At 42.4% G+C, this 13,871-nt stretch overlaps 1 protein-coding gene across 1 annotated transcript; it reads left to right on the top strand.

Moving 5' to 3' along the window:
• Positions 1-13,871, top strand: LOC127643266 (14-3-3 protein gamma-1-like). Its single transcript, XM_052125938.1, has 2 exons — positions 1-211; positions 10,411-13,871. The coding sequence occupies exons 1-2, from the start codon at positions 125-127 to the stop codon at positions 11,065-11,067; spliced, it is 744 nt and encodes a 247-aa protein (XP_051981898.1). The 5' UTR covers positions 1-124; the 3' UTR covers positions 11,068-13,871.

Here is a 13,871-nt window from a genome sequence, read left to right on the forward strand (position 1 = left end):
TTCCATCGGCACGCGCCTCCAGCACAGAGCAGCGGCAAGAGACGATCGCGCGTGTTCCGCTATTCAGACAGTACAGACACGTAAATACCGCTCATAAACATCCGAAAGAGAAGCGACTTTAAACATGGTCGACCGTGAGCAGCTGGTTCAGAAAGCCAGACTGGCAGAGCAGGCTGAGAGATATGATGATATGGCTGCTGCCATGACATCGGTAAGTGCGACTTTTGCATTATTTGGGAAATGTTTAACTCATTTGTTATTCGTTCAGGTGGTTATTATTAGGATGATTCTATTTTTCTCTTAATTACATGCGAGTCTCACAGTTACAATGTGTCAGTGACAATTCAGCGGATCAAAGGAAACGCGCGTTCTGCAATATGAGGCCCATATAAGATGACCCGAACGGGCTGACGGGTCACAGTCCTGCAGAAATGATGACAAATCTCTTTACAGAATATTGTGTCACTATGTCACCGTCACTTGAGCGTAAACCCCGATTTATTGAGATTAACGGGAAACGGGCAGCGAATGCGGACTGTTTGATCTCGGGGCGGTGCCATGCCAAGATGCCTCCGAACCGGACAACCTGACCATAGACACTTCTTCCATAGACACTTCTTTATTACACATGACCACAATTATAGGCTTAATCAGCATCGCTAAAAAAAGAAATCCTCTGATATTAATGATATGCATGGCAATGTGGTTATACGGTGAACAGATCATGCAATGCACGGGCATCCTCAATCATTGTGCCCATGCAACAATCGCAAGTCTTGGCATCAGCCGGTCCGTTCTTCATGAACATCATTAGTAATGGCTATGGTTGTTAAGGATGCACACAATCAAAATCATCCCAATCTGTGTCGCGCTATCTTTATCTCTGCAGAACAAACCAAACCTTAATGAAGGTTCAGCGGTGATATTAGTCTCGATGCTTCCATATTTGAAATGCTTAAATTAGAGACATACGACTGTCATACAGCAATGAACTGAGAGCTGAAATGAAAGATGGCATGTGGTTTTACGCATGCACTCGCGCGTATTCTATTGCAGGTTCAAGCCAAGGCGTGTCGCAACGTGTGCCAAGGTGCAGTGCCCGTAATGCGCCATTCCGCCCGATCCATCACTAAACTCTCCCTGTCTGTCATCTCTTGCACTGTAATGCTTTATGCCACAACGATGGTCTGACAACAGCATTTTCCTTCCTTATCAGTGCACATTTTTAGTCACCTTTAGCCATCTTCCTGCACTTTTGCTTGAGGCTATTTCAGAAAAGTCCAACCATAGTCAAGTCATTTTTATTTCACAACACGCATCATTTCAAAGCAGCTTTACAGAAATGCATTAACAGAAGATACAACTGTAAGATGAATGACTGATGTCTGTGAAGTTCATCCTGGATTAACCGCAGGAGTTCACATTGTCCATGTTAGTTGCTGATGAAGCTTTTGTTGGCAATTAATTGTTGGTCTATATATTCCATTATAAGCGTGTAGTCCATCAATAGACCGAGGTGATGCAGGCAGAGATCAGTGACGTCCATCGCAGTTCAACTGGCAGGTCATTTCGGTGAGGTTCGGTGAGGTCCATCCTAAAGGTTCAGGCAGTGGCATATGAAGTATCCCATGTCTTGTGGTTGGAGTTGGCATCAGATCATCCTCTGAAGTCCATCATAATAGACTGAAGTGATGTTGGTTGGCACCGGCTGCATTTAGACACATAGCAGTGGAGTCCAACACCAAGCAGGAACGGAGATTTACATTTACATTTATGCATTTGGCAGATGCTTTTATCCAAAGTGTCTTGCAGTGCAATTATTACAGGGACAATCCCCCCGGAGCAACCTGGAGTTAAGTGTCTTACTCAAGGACACAATGGTGGTGACTGTGGGGATCAAACCAGCGACCTCCTGATTACCAGCTCAGCACTTTAGCCCACTACGCCACCACCAATGCACATTTGGATGGAGCTGAATCCCGAGCTTGAGACAGGGAAACAAATAGAATAATATTAGCGTAGATGCCATTCACATTCTTGAGTTATAAATCACGATGGATGTTTCTGTTTCCGGCAGACCCAACTAAAGCAGCCTAATTGTGTGTTGATGTATTAATGAGGTGTATGTCTGGATAAATAGACGAGTCTTTAGTCTAGACTTGAACTGAGCCCAAACTTGACAATGCAATTATTTACTGTACAAACATATATATAATGCTGAATATATGGGGTTGTCATGTTACAAATGCAAACACACTATACATTACACACTAGTTGAGTGGTCAAATATGCTTAAGTTTCTATATGCAAAATAGACTTATATTTAGTTGATTTTTGAGTGAATAGATTCACCTATATACAATGCAACGGTTGTCGGGGTTTTGCTTCAGAGTGATGAACATCTTACAGCCATTCAATGAAGAGGAAAGTGCATTGTTCCATTTAGCATCTCACTGAACAATGGCTGATTGATGTGCTCTCTCTGAGGCCACGTCTACACTATATTTGATGCATAAAAGTCTTTTACTAATGTTGTTGCTCTATTGGATAACAGAACATTTCTTCTGGCCAAGTGTGCCGCACAAGCCCTTAAAAGTGACGCCAAAACGCCTCGATCGCCCCCCGGTGGCTGGTCCTAGTATAGGTCATAAGCCCCGCCTCCCCATGTTATTCAACGGGACGTGAGACCAACTAAACAATTCAATTACACTTCACATATCTTTTTTCCAAAGATAGTTTCTGTCATTTACTGTCGTTTCTATCACGTTGATGTCATTTCAAGTGTTTGTTTTCTAAATAAGTTTGTTTTTAGTTATTTGATGCTATAAAAACGCTGCTGTGACATCATGATTGACAGCTGTGATTGACAGGTTCTCTGAGCGAAGTAGTCACTGAAGCACCAACTGACTTTTTTTCAGGATCTTCGGAGGACTGAGGAGATTGGAGCTTTAAATGTAATATCTAAATTTCTATAATTAATTATTTCACACCGTCATAAGTCAAAAGTCAAAAGGGGCGTGTGCTTGCGATTGATTCAGCGAGAGTGAGGGCGGGGCCTTGATTTTTGCGGCTTTACTTCCTGCTCACTACTGCGCAGGTCTGGTCCCGAAATCGCAACTGCGCAGACTCAAGTCCCAAGATGTCAGCGCCATATCGGGACACTGGCGGCTTCAGTTCTCACCAATGGAAAAGAGCGAAGGGGCGTCGGCCATCTTTTTTTACAGTCTATGCAATAGGCCAGAAAGAGTAGAGAAAACATACAACCTTATCACTGGATTATCTGACTATAATTTGATATTATTAAGCAGAAAGCTCTCAAATAAAAGATTTAAGATAATTAGTAAACCCTATGAGTACCATAGAATTCCTCAATGTGAACTTGGGAATTTATAAACAGCAATAAACAAAATAAATTGTAATAAATTAATATTTGGGATGGATGTAGAGGAAGACAGCAGTATAAACCTGATCTATATGCATAAGAGATATCCTAACTTCACTTAATTGGTTAGCCAGAATTTGATAATATTTTTACGTCTAGCTGGATCAGTGAGATTGGACTGTAATTCTTACACTCGCTTGGATCTTTGTCCTTTTTAAGAATCAGACTGATCCGGGCTTGTGAAACGTCAAAGGAACTCTTTACCCTGGTCGAACACAGAGTTACTGCAACTGATAGTAGAGGGATCTTGTGCTAAAACATTTTTAAAGTCTAAATTGCACATCGATGAACAGAAATGCACTATGCTACGCAATAAGTTCACTAAAGAATTGAGAAAAGCCAAAGCAAAATTTCTTATCAGTATTATTTGCGAGGCTAGAGGTAACACTAAACAAATTTGGGAGCATACTAAGAAGCTAACTGTCAATCATAATGGATCATCAAAACGGTTACAGTTAAAACTGAATGGTAGCACATCACAAGATCCAGCAGAAATTGCTGAAGACATTAACAGATACTTTATTGACTCTGTTGCCGAGATTGCACAGATTTTTACGGCTATAAATGACAGAGTACTAGTGGATGCCTCCAAACCCCTGTTCAGTCCAGGGCTGGATTGGTAATCTGGCATTCCGGGCATTTACCTGGTGGGCCGACGCACTTTTGGGGCAATCAGGGCGGACTGGCCATCTGGAGAACTAGGCCGGCTGCGAAACGGGTCGAATTGTCTGCGATAAGCTGAAATGAGCTGCTGCGTTATACAGAACGGACCACAAAATGGCGCCATGATATGCCGAAGGGGGCAGTGATATACAACAACTTTTGGGCCAGTTTCTATGTAAAATCCTGGGCCAATTTCTCTTCCCAGTCCACCCCTGGTTCAGTCAAAGTAACATCTCTGAACATGATGTAATAAGGATAATTAACTCAATACCTCCAAAGCCAAAGATTGCTATGATATGGACTCTATAAGTCTTTGAAAGAGTCCTTGGTTTCACCCACCACGAATATCATTAACCTCTCAATCTCTCAAGGGGGTTTTCCAGATACATGGAAAACTGCTATTGTATCGCCAATCTTTATTTGATTGACAGTTCTTTACCTTGCATTCCATGCAATTTGGATTTAAAGCTCACCACTCCACAAAGACTGCTATCTGTTTTTATTCTGTTTTTTGGAAGAGTAAATCAGTGATGGATAAGGGTGGTACTGTAGGGGCTGTTTTTCTTGACCTCAGAAAGGCTGTAGACATGGTAAACCATAGAAAATATATTAATAAACCATCTTCTTTAATTATTCAGTCGATTCATTTAAATGGATATAATCATATTTAAATGGAAGAACCCAATAGGTTCATAATCATAAACCCACTGTTAACACCACTAACCGGTGTCCCACAAGTATCTATACTCGGACCACTTTTATTTAGTTTTTACATGAATGATCTGCCTTTTGTTTGTCCTGCTGTAGAGATCCAGATATATGCAGATGATATAGTAATTTATGCACAAGGTTGCGCAAAGAAGCAAGCTGCTTTTAAACGTATTAGTGCAATGAGCCGTATTACAACATTTACATTTACATTTACATTTATGCATTTGGCAGACGCTTTTATCCAAAGTGACTTACAGTGCACTTATTACAGGGACAATCCCCCCGGAACAACCTGGAGTTAAGTGTCTTACTCAAGGACACAATGGTGGTGGCTGCGGGGATCGAACCAGAGACCTTCTCATTAACAGTTATGTGCTTTAGCCCACTACGCCACCACCACTCCTGGTGGTGGTGGCGTACATGGCTAAATTGATCATGGCTCAAGCTAAATGTAACCAAAACTGTTGGTATGTTTTTTTCAAAATGGCCATGCACCCCTCCAGAGCCAGACATAATGATATCTGGGCAAAAGTTGCACGTTATGACTGAGTTTAAGCATATGGGTGTCTTGATTGATTCTAATCTTTCCTTTAAAACTCTTGTAAAAAAAAAATATGCCAATGAGTTTGGTTTAATTTAAGCCTTTTTAAGAACTGGCCAAGAACAACAGATGAAAATTAGACAATACGGCAAATTCTGGCTCATTTACAGTCATTTTTCTGTCGAGTATTGACGCTGACTATCACAGCTGGAGTCGTGAGTTTGAATTCGGGGAGTGCTGAGTGACTCCAGTCAGGTCTCCTTAGCAACCAAATTGTCCCGGTTGCTAGGGAGGGTAGAGTCACATGGGGTAACCTCCTCGTGGTGGTGATTAGTGGTTCTCTCAATGGGGCGTGTGGTGAGTGACTCCAGTCAGGTTTCCTTAGCAACCAAATTGGGCCGGTTGCTAGGGAGGGTAGAGTCACATGGGGTAACCAAATTGGGCCGGTTGCTAGGGAGGGTAGAGTCACATGGGGTAACCTCCTCGTGGTGGTGATTAGTGGTTCTCTCAATGGGGCATGTGGTGAGTTGTGTGTGGATCGTGGAGAGTAGCATGAGTCTCCACATGCTGTGAGTCTCCGCGGTGTCATGCACAACGAGTCACGTGATCAGATGCGCGGATTGACGCTCTCAGAAGCGGAGGCGACTGAGACTTGTCCTCAGCCACCCAGATTGAGGCGAGTAACCGCGCCTCCACGAGGACCTACTAAGTAGCGGGAATTGGGGAGAAAAAGTATAAAGCATGCGACACTCACATGAAACACAGATGCATTTAGCACTTATGAAGTGCCAAGCGTAAGATGAATGTCATTGAATATGCTTCAGTGGCCACCAAAAAATTTAAATGCCAAAAAAATCCTTTCCATGTTTCTTCAATACTCTTGGTCTCACATGAAGCCCTGCTCACTGCACATTAATGTACATCACAATATACATTATATAGCAAAATCTCTATCGACTGACACTTAATATGGTGGCCACAATATATTTCGTCATATTGCCCAGCCCTAACTCAGGATTGTACAGTATTATAATTTCAATCTTGCACTTAAATCTTCACTAACAAAAAGGAACTCTATTAATACGTAATAAGACTGCAAATAAAATCCATATAAGAACCCATGCCAGTCAAATGTATTCTATCTGCCTATGCTCTGAATATCTGTCATGCATATATACTGTTCTACCCACCTCCACCTCCATCCACTGTCTTTCTTCTGGCATTGCCATTGATGTGGTTTTAAGATGTTTTTGTTTGTTCCATAACTGTGTGCTTATAAAGCTTTTATGAAGCCTGCAGCAGCTGCAAAAACAGTTTTTAAATAACACCTGCAGTCACTCTATCATTATATAACAATGAGCAACTTTAAACTAGAATACCCCTTCATTCTCCATTGAAACATCCCCATCAACCCATCCTCCCCTCCTTCCAGCATCTGGCCATTCTCTTTTTAATTTCACTTTCCAACATTAGTGCCACAGTCAAACCCCAAACTTCCCCCAGAACCAAACAAACAGAAAAAAGAAAAACATGCGCATTAACCCTGTGCATGACAGCGCCATCCTGCGTCCATCCCTCTAAACTCAAAAAGTCTATGCACACCTACGAGAGTCCCCGCGAAAGCATGACGTCGAATTGCTCAAGTGCAGCGATACAAAGTGCATCTGTACAAATTAGCTAGCAAAGAAATCATTCAGTTTGGACAGTCAAACGAATGTTTCATGAGTGCAGGAGATGTCCTAATCATTCCAATGTCCTGCAAAAAATAGTCCACGAAACAATCTCCATCCAATAGGAGGCATAAGCACAAAGAACGAGCAGATTTATCCACAACTGCCCCGAAGGGCTGTCATTCCAAAAAACAAACTCCAGCCGCTAGGCAGAACCAGAACAAAAAGAAACAACAAAGGCGCCTAGCTTCCTCGGACGGTCAAGTGTATGTTCAGCAAGACAAGCTCACATGGGGGCATGTGAGAAACACACCGGGACTTCCTCAGTCCAGTGATTTTATTCCTTTGCTCCTCACCTCACTCAACACGAGATCTTTATCAGATGATCTCAGAAATTTGGACAGAATTGATCGGAGCCTGTCTCCCTCAGCCGATCTCGAAGCCGGGACTCTGTGAGCTCGCTCAATTTCCAGTTTATGGCCTGTTATGTCGAGCAGACTCAGGAAGAGCTCGTCTAGGAATTTCACCATATCTCTGCCTTCTTCATGCTCAGGAAATCCAACAATTCGGACGTTGTTTTGCCGATTACGATTCTCCAAATCCTACAGTTTTTCCCAAACATGTTCCAATTATATATTGGTAGCTAGCGGATTAGCAGCTAATTCCTTCTCTGATGACTCCAGATTATCAATCTGCCTCTCGACACCCCCGATTCTGTTACTAACTCAGAGAGATTTTTGTTTCCATCGCAGTAATCGATCGACATATTACAGGAAGTTCCTCTAAGTCAGCATCAACTTTCATTTGTCATTTGCCATTTACACGTCCGCTCCTCACATGGCGTCATGTGACTCCTCATTAATAATGCTTTTAAATAATTTTATCTTGATCTCTAGAGTTCCACGTCTTTGTCTACTGATGAAGATATTAGCATCTTTGTTGAACCATTAGAACTTCTTAAAATGATGACGGAGCAAAATTTCTCTGGATTCTGAGATAACCTTGGAGGAGTTTGGTGAGGTAATTAAGGCCTTGCCTATAGGCAAAGCTCAGGGGCCAGATGGGTTTGCTGCTGAATTTTTTAGATCTGATGCTACAGAACTGGCTCCATTTTTGTTAGAAGTTTATACAGAATCATTAAAGAATGGAAATCTTTCACCAACCATGACACAAGCCCGGATCAGTCTGACAAAGGTCCAAGCGAGTGTAAGAATTATCGTCCAATATCCCTGATCCAGCTAGACATAAAAATATTGTCCAAAATTCTGGCTAACTGATCAGGTAAAGTTATGACATCTCTTATAAATATAGATCAGGTTTATTCAGAACTGCAGCTCTTCTGACAACATTAGGCATTTAATCAATATTATGTGGTCGGTGGCGAATGATCAGACTCCGGTTGCTGCCATCTCACTTGACTCAGAATCTGGGAGTCGGAGAGATTATGTGAGAAAGATTTAAACTTGGTATTGGAGGAGAGAATGTGGGCTAGGATTCTATAAAAATTCAAGTCTGCATCTAGAGATGCAAGAGTGCACCTTATGCAATTCAAAATTTAATATTGATTGTATTGGACCCCCTCTAGATTGTATAGACTTGGTCTTAAAGGCACACCCACCTGCTGGCGGTGCCAATCAGAAGATGGAGACACAACCCGTGTTTTTTGAGGGTGTGTTAAGATCCAAGAATTGTGGTTAAAGGTTCAGAGTTGTATGTGTTAAGTTTTGGGCACTCAAATTTTACTTTGCCCCAGATTCTGTATTTTGGGGGACACTTGGGGAGGGTATGTAGAGAAAGAAGTTTAGTTTAATTATGTATGTTTATTATATTTTCTTTGTGTGTGTGTGTGTGTGTGTTATGATATGTGGCCACAGAGGTGTTCTTTGGGGGTCAGGGTCTGGTTGGTGATTGTGGAGGGAGATTAGTGGGTAGCAAATTTTAATTCAATGTATATGTGTTGAGTTTTTCTTTGTTGTGTATTTATGAATCAATAAAAAAATGTAATTGTAAGATGGACATAAATTCAGCCAAAGCTTTAAGAACACTTTTTGTAGTAATAGATCTAAGAGGATATGCAGTTGGCTAATGAGTAGACTGGCACATAATAGTGAATAAAAAGCTATGCCCAGCTTTTAACGAGGTAGTGGACCCACACAAACAATTAACAAATGTTCAAAAGGATTTGACACTGCTGGAATTGGGTGAAGAGGGGCAACTGGCATATTTTTGTACGGCTTACCTGTAATCTGACAAACATGGCAAGTCTTAATATAGTGTGCTATGTCATGTTTCACCCCAAAAACCTACGCAACACCCTTTAAGTTTTCTTGTCACCCATGTGACCAGATAACCAATCATGATCCTGAATATTATACTCCCCTTTCATCCCCCAGAAGAGGATGCCATAGGTTTTTAGCTTTAGCTGTATCCCTCAGTATGTACACTGGCTTATTTGCATTCTGCCCTGATATAGACACTGCTCCTTTGGTAATAAAAGGAGATTACTCACTTTAACTACTACCATGATCTTCAATAGCATTAGCAGTCTCAACTCCTCTAGTAGAAACTGCACCCATAAATGAAGCAGAAGTAACCAGTCCAACTGGCTTGGCACCCTTCCCTTTTATCATGGCGGTGCATTCTGAAATCTTGTGTCCGGGCTTCCTTCAATAGAAGCACAAGATTTCAGATTTCTTATCAAGCAAGCAACTTTGATTTATAGGTGGCGAAGCTGGCCTTTTCTCTCGCAGTCCAGGTCTGCACACAATAAACCCACAGATGGCACAAACACTCCCACCCATGCCCACTTGCGCTTTGCGCTGGCAAAAGGAGCCCTAGGAGTGCATAGCATGTCACGTAGGAGGACAAGTCAACTTTCCATAAGAATGTATTTTCTACTACCCATCACAACACATCATTTGAGGATTTTAAAGGGATATTTTGCTCCAAACTGAAAATTATGCCATTTTATTTATTTTCATTCTCATGTCGTTCCAAATTCTATGACTTACTTTCTTCTATGCAACTAATGTTGGGCAGAATGTTAGGGATTGACAGCTTCAGTCACCATTCATTTTCATTGAATGGAAAAAAAGATGCTATGAAATAGTGACTGAAGCGGTCAGTCCCTAACATTCCTAGCATCTCCGTTTCACAAAAATACTAGAAATAGAAAGTTGTTTCGACATTGATGATATAGTATATTCCATTCTATGTTACTGGTTTTGACAGAAAACATGAAGTGAAACAAACACTCACAATTGCAGGAATGGACTAGCTGCTTGTTTAAACTAGGATACCTGTTTAAGTCTTGAAGAATAAGACTGTGGTTGAGTATCAGTGTAACACAGCTGCACATAACCCATCCATCTCCTGTCTCCTAGGTAACAGAGCTGAACGAAGCCCTGTCCAATGAGGAGAGGAACCTGCTGTCCGTGGCCTACAAGAATGTGGTGGGAGCACGCCGTTCATCCTGGCGCGTCATCTCTAGCATCGAGCAGAAGACCTCGGCCGATGGCAACGAGAAAAAGATCGAGATGGTTCGCGCCTACCGTGAGAAAATCGAGAAGGAGCTGGAGACTGTGTGCCAAGATGTGCTCAACCTCCTCGACAACTTCCTGATAAAGAACTGCAGCGACGGCCAACACGAGAGCAAAGTCTTCTACCTGAAGATGAAGGGCGACTACTACCGTTACCTGGCGGAGGTGGCCACGGGCGAAAAGAAAGCCACAGTGGTGGAGTCTTCTGAGAAGTCCTACAGCGAAGCCCACGAGATCAGCAAAGAGCACATGCAGCCTACGCACCCTATCCGTCTGGGTCTGGCGCTCAATTACTCCGTCTTCTACTACGAGATCCAGAATGCACCCGAGCAGGCCTGCCATCTGGCTAAGACGGCTTTCGACGACGCAATCGCCGAACTGGACACCCTGAATGAGGACTCCTACAAAGACTCCACCCTCATCATGCAGCTTCTGCGAGACAACTTGACGCTCTGGACAAGCGATCAACAAGACGACGAAGGAGGTGAAGGCAACAACTAAAGCCGGAAGAATCTTCAAGACCCTCTTGCTCTCAGCCGTATCATAAAACACGCGTGCTCACGCAACAAGCAAAAGAAAACATGAAATATATGTTCAATGAAAATGTCACACAAGGGGGCATGGTGGAAATACGCCAGCCATGTTTGCTGATAATAAAGCGGCGCAGTTTTCTTTGTTTACCACAAGAAACTAAATCAAGACTGAGTTGAAAAATATGCTAGTTAAAAAAAACGATTGTATGCTTCAGAAATACAAAATGTATTAGCTTATAAGCATTAAATAAAGCTCTCCTTCTTTGCGGTCTCGATGACATTTATTCAAACACGCTGAGGAAAAAGCTCGTCATTCAGCTGTTGTAAATGCCAGCAGGGTTACGATATGCCCACACGCTGGCATAAGGACTGTTCTTGTAGTGAACCACGAAGTGGAGCTGCTTGTACTCATTTCTATAGTATGGGGTATTTCAAATCGTTAAGGGCTTAAAAAACTATCACTTGAATGTTATCGCCTCGCAAAAGTAGGAATTTGCAAATAGGCTGCACTGGGAGTGAACGGTTGTGTTTTGTCTCTGATATACGTACAGAGGGATTCTGAATGCACTCGTTACTGTTAGAAAGTCATTTACTGAAAAACTGGTTGTCTGTGCCATTTAAACTACACAGTGTTAGTATGCATCTCGCCTTGGAACTACACCGAACTATTGTAGTGTCATGTTGATTAGGTGCGCTACAGTAACTCAGTTCCCCAGTTTCGTGCATTGCCTTTAAAACCCAAAGTGAAGTCTGATTCTCCTCTCGGAATATTGCAATCGTTACAATTATCATATTATGTATAGTGTCAAGCCTGACCCACATTATAATCATTTTAATACACTGAAGAGTAATTCAATAAAACCAGTTAAATAGTCTGTAAAGGGATTAATGGGAAGGAGGCGGCGAGAACCGGCTTGACAATATAAATAATAGTTTCATATAAAACTGAACCAAAAAGACAAACACACACACACAGGTGTCGGGTAGATGTCCGTAAATCTCTCTCTCTGTCGCACTGCCGTCTCCAGGCTTGATTAGCCTGATTAGGGGCCGGATGCATGGAACCAGTCCCGCCCTCCACCCTCGATCTCTCAGGCATCTTTCCCTGGGGGGAGCGTGCCTTCCGCACTGTCTGCCGGCAGGTCATCCCTCCCATCTTCCTAAATCTGGGAGGGGGTAAAAACACAGGGGGTACTCCCTGTAACAGCGCAGTACCCCCTAAAAACCAAAGTAACATTTAAAAGAGAGGGAAAAGGCCAACGCGTAATGCCAGCGGGAGAGAGAGAGGAGAAATAAAAACACTTACTCGCCGGTTCTCCGAAACGCCATAGGCTTGGTCCTCGGCCGCCACTCCACCCTCTAGCGGATGACAGCCGCTCATCCCCGGACGGATCGGAGGCAGTCCTGCGGCCCCTGGCGGATGGAACGCCCCGCCAAATTTTTGGTGGACGGTAGGAGTCTCCTCCGCCCCTGGCACCGGTAACCGCTCCAGGCGTTTGGTTGGGTGCCCCTCCTTCTCTCGCGGTCGCCAGCCGTTCCTCCGCTTCCAGGCGCGGCTGCTCTGTTGGGGTGGATGGTAGTGGCGAGAACTCCACTACGGCGCATCCCTCCTCCTTCCCGGGTTTCGGCACCAGTGTAAAGGGATTAATGGAAAGGAGGAGGTGAGAACCGTCTTGACGATATAAATAATATTTTCAATTATAAACTTAAACAAAAAGACACACACACACACAGGTGTCAGACAGCTGCCCGTAAATCTCTCTCTACTGCACTGCCGTCCTCGGTCGGCCTTTATCCCTCTCGGAGGCTCGATTAGCCTGATTAGGGGCCGGATGTGCAGCATCACGACCCGGCTCCGCCCTGCCACATAATCAAATTAATCAAATAAAAAAACGATGTTATAACGATAAATCCTGATATTTGCAGGGGAAAATAAACGACTACTATAAAAGCATTCCCTAATTACAAAGTCCACTCGGTCACTATTACAGGTATAGAATATTTCATTATTCAGTTCAGCTGTTTGGCAGAAAGAGATTTTAACAGTACACGATGTGAATCTAGACATCTGTGAGATTTGTGTTTTTCTTCAGTTATTTGATTTTCATGAAATGCACTCACTGTTTCTTAATGTCGGACGATTTCAGCTCCAATATTCTTGATAATACAATATTACTGCATGCTGGTGATGTATTTATATACCGTAGCTCGACTTTATTAAGAACGGTAGATGTCATGTGATCAAGAAATGACTCGAATTGAATCTAATCCTTTTCTATTGATTACTTAATATTGGATTGTTCATGATTGTTTTCCTTGCTGAAGTATGTGATACACAAACAGTGCGGGTTCATCTGTTATGTTGCTATAGTGACATGTGATTCTTATATTTGGTTTTTAATAAACAAATCCAGAAAAGACAACAACAACAACAACAACATTAAAAGAGCTCATTAAACAAAATCAGAGCTTCAAACTTTAATGTCCTGTGATTTGTCATATTAAATTATGATGGTGAAACAGTTCATGTTGATTTTAAAATCTGTCAGATTTGCTATAATATCAGAGTTTGTTTTTTTCTTCTTTCTGTATTTTCTGTACGGAAATCACTCATTCACGGAACATTACCGACAGTATTCCCATGATTTCTATTTCCTTTCTTTGTCCATGTCTACAGGTATCTTCCATGTGAGTCATGTAGCGATTGCACAAAGGAAACATAATGATGATAATAATAATAATTCAATAATAAAAACATGCTGTGCTCTTCTA

The sequence above is a fragment of the Xyrauchen texanus genome, chromosome 4, assembly GCF_025860055.1.
Source record: "Xyrauchen texanus isolate HMW12.3.18 chromosome 4, RBS_HiC_50CHRs, whole genome shotgun sequence".
Lineage (NCBI taxonomy): Eukaryota > Metazoa > Chordata > Actinopteri > Cypriniformes > Catostomidae > Xyrauchen > Xyrauchen texanus.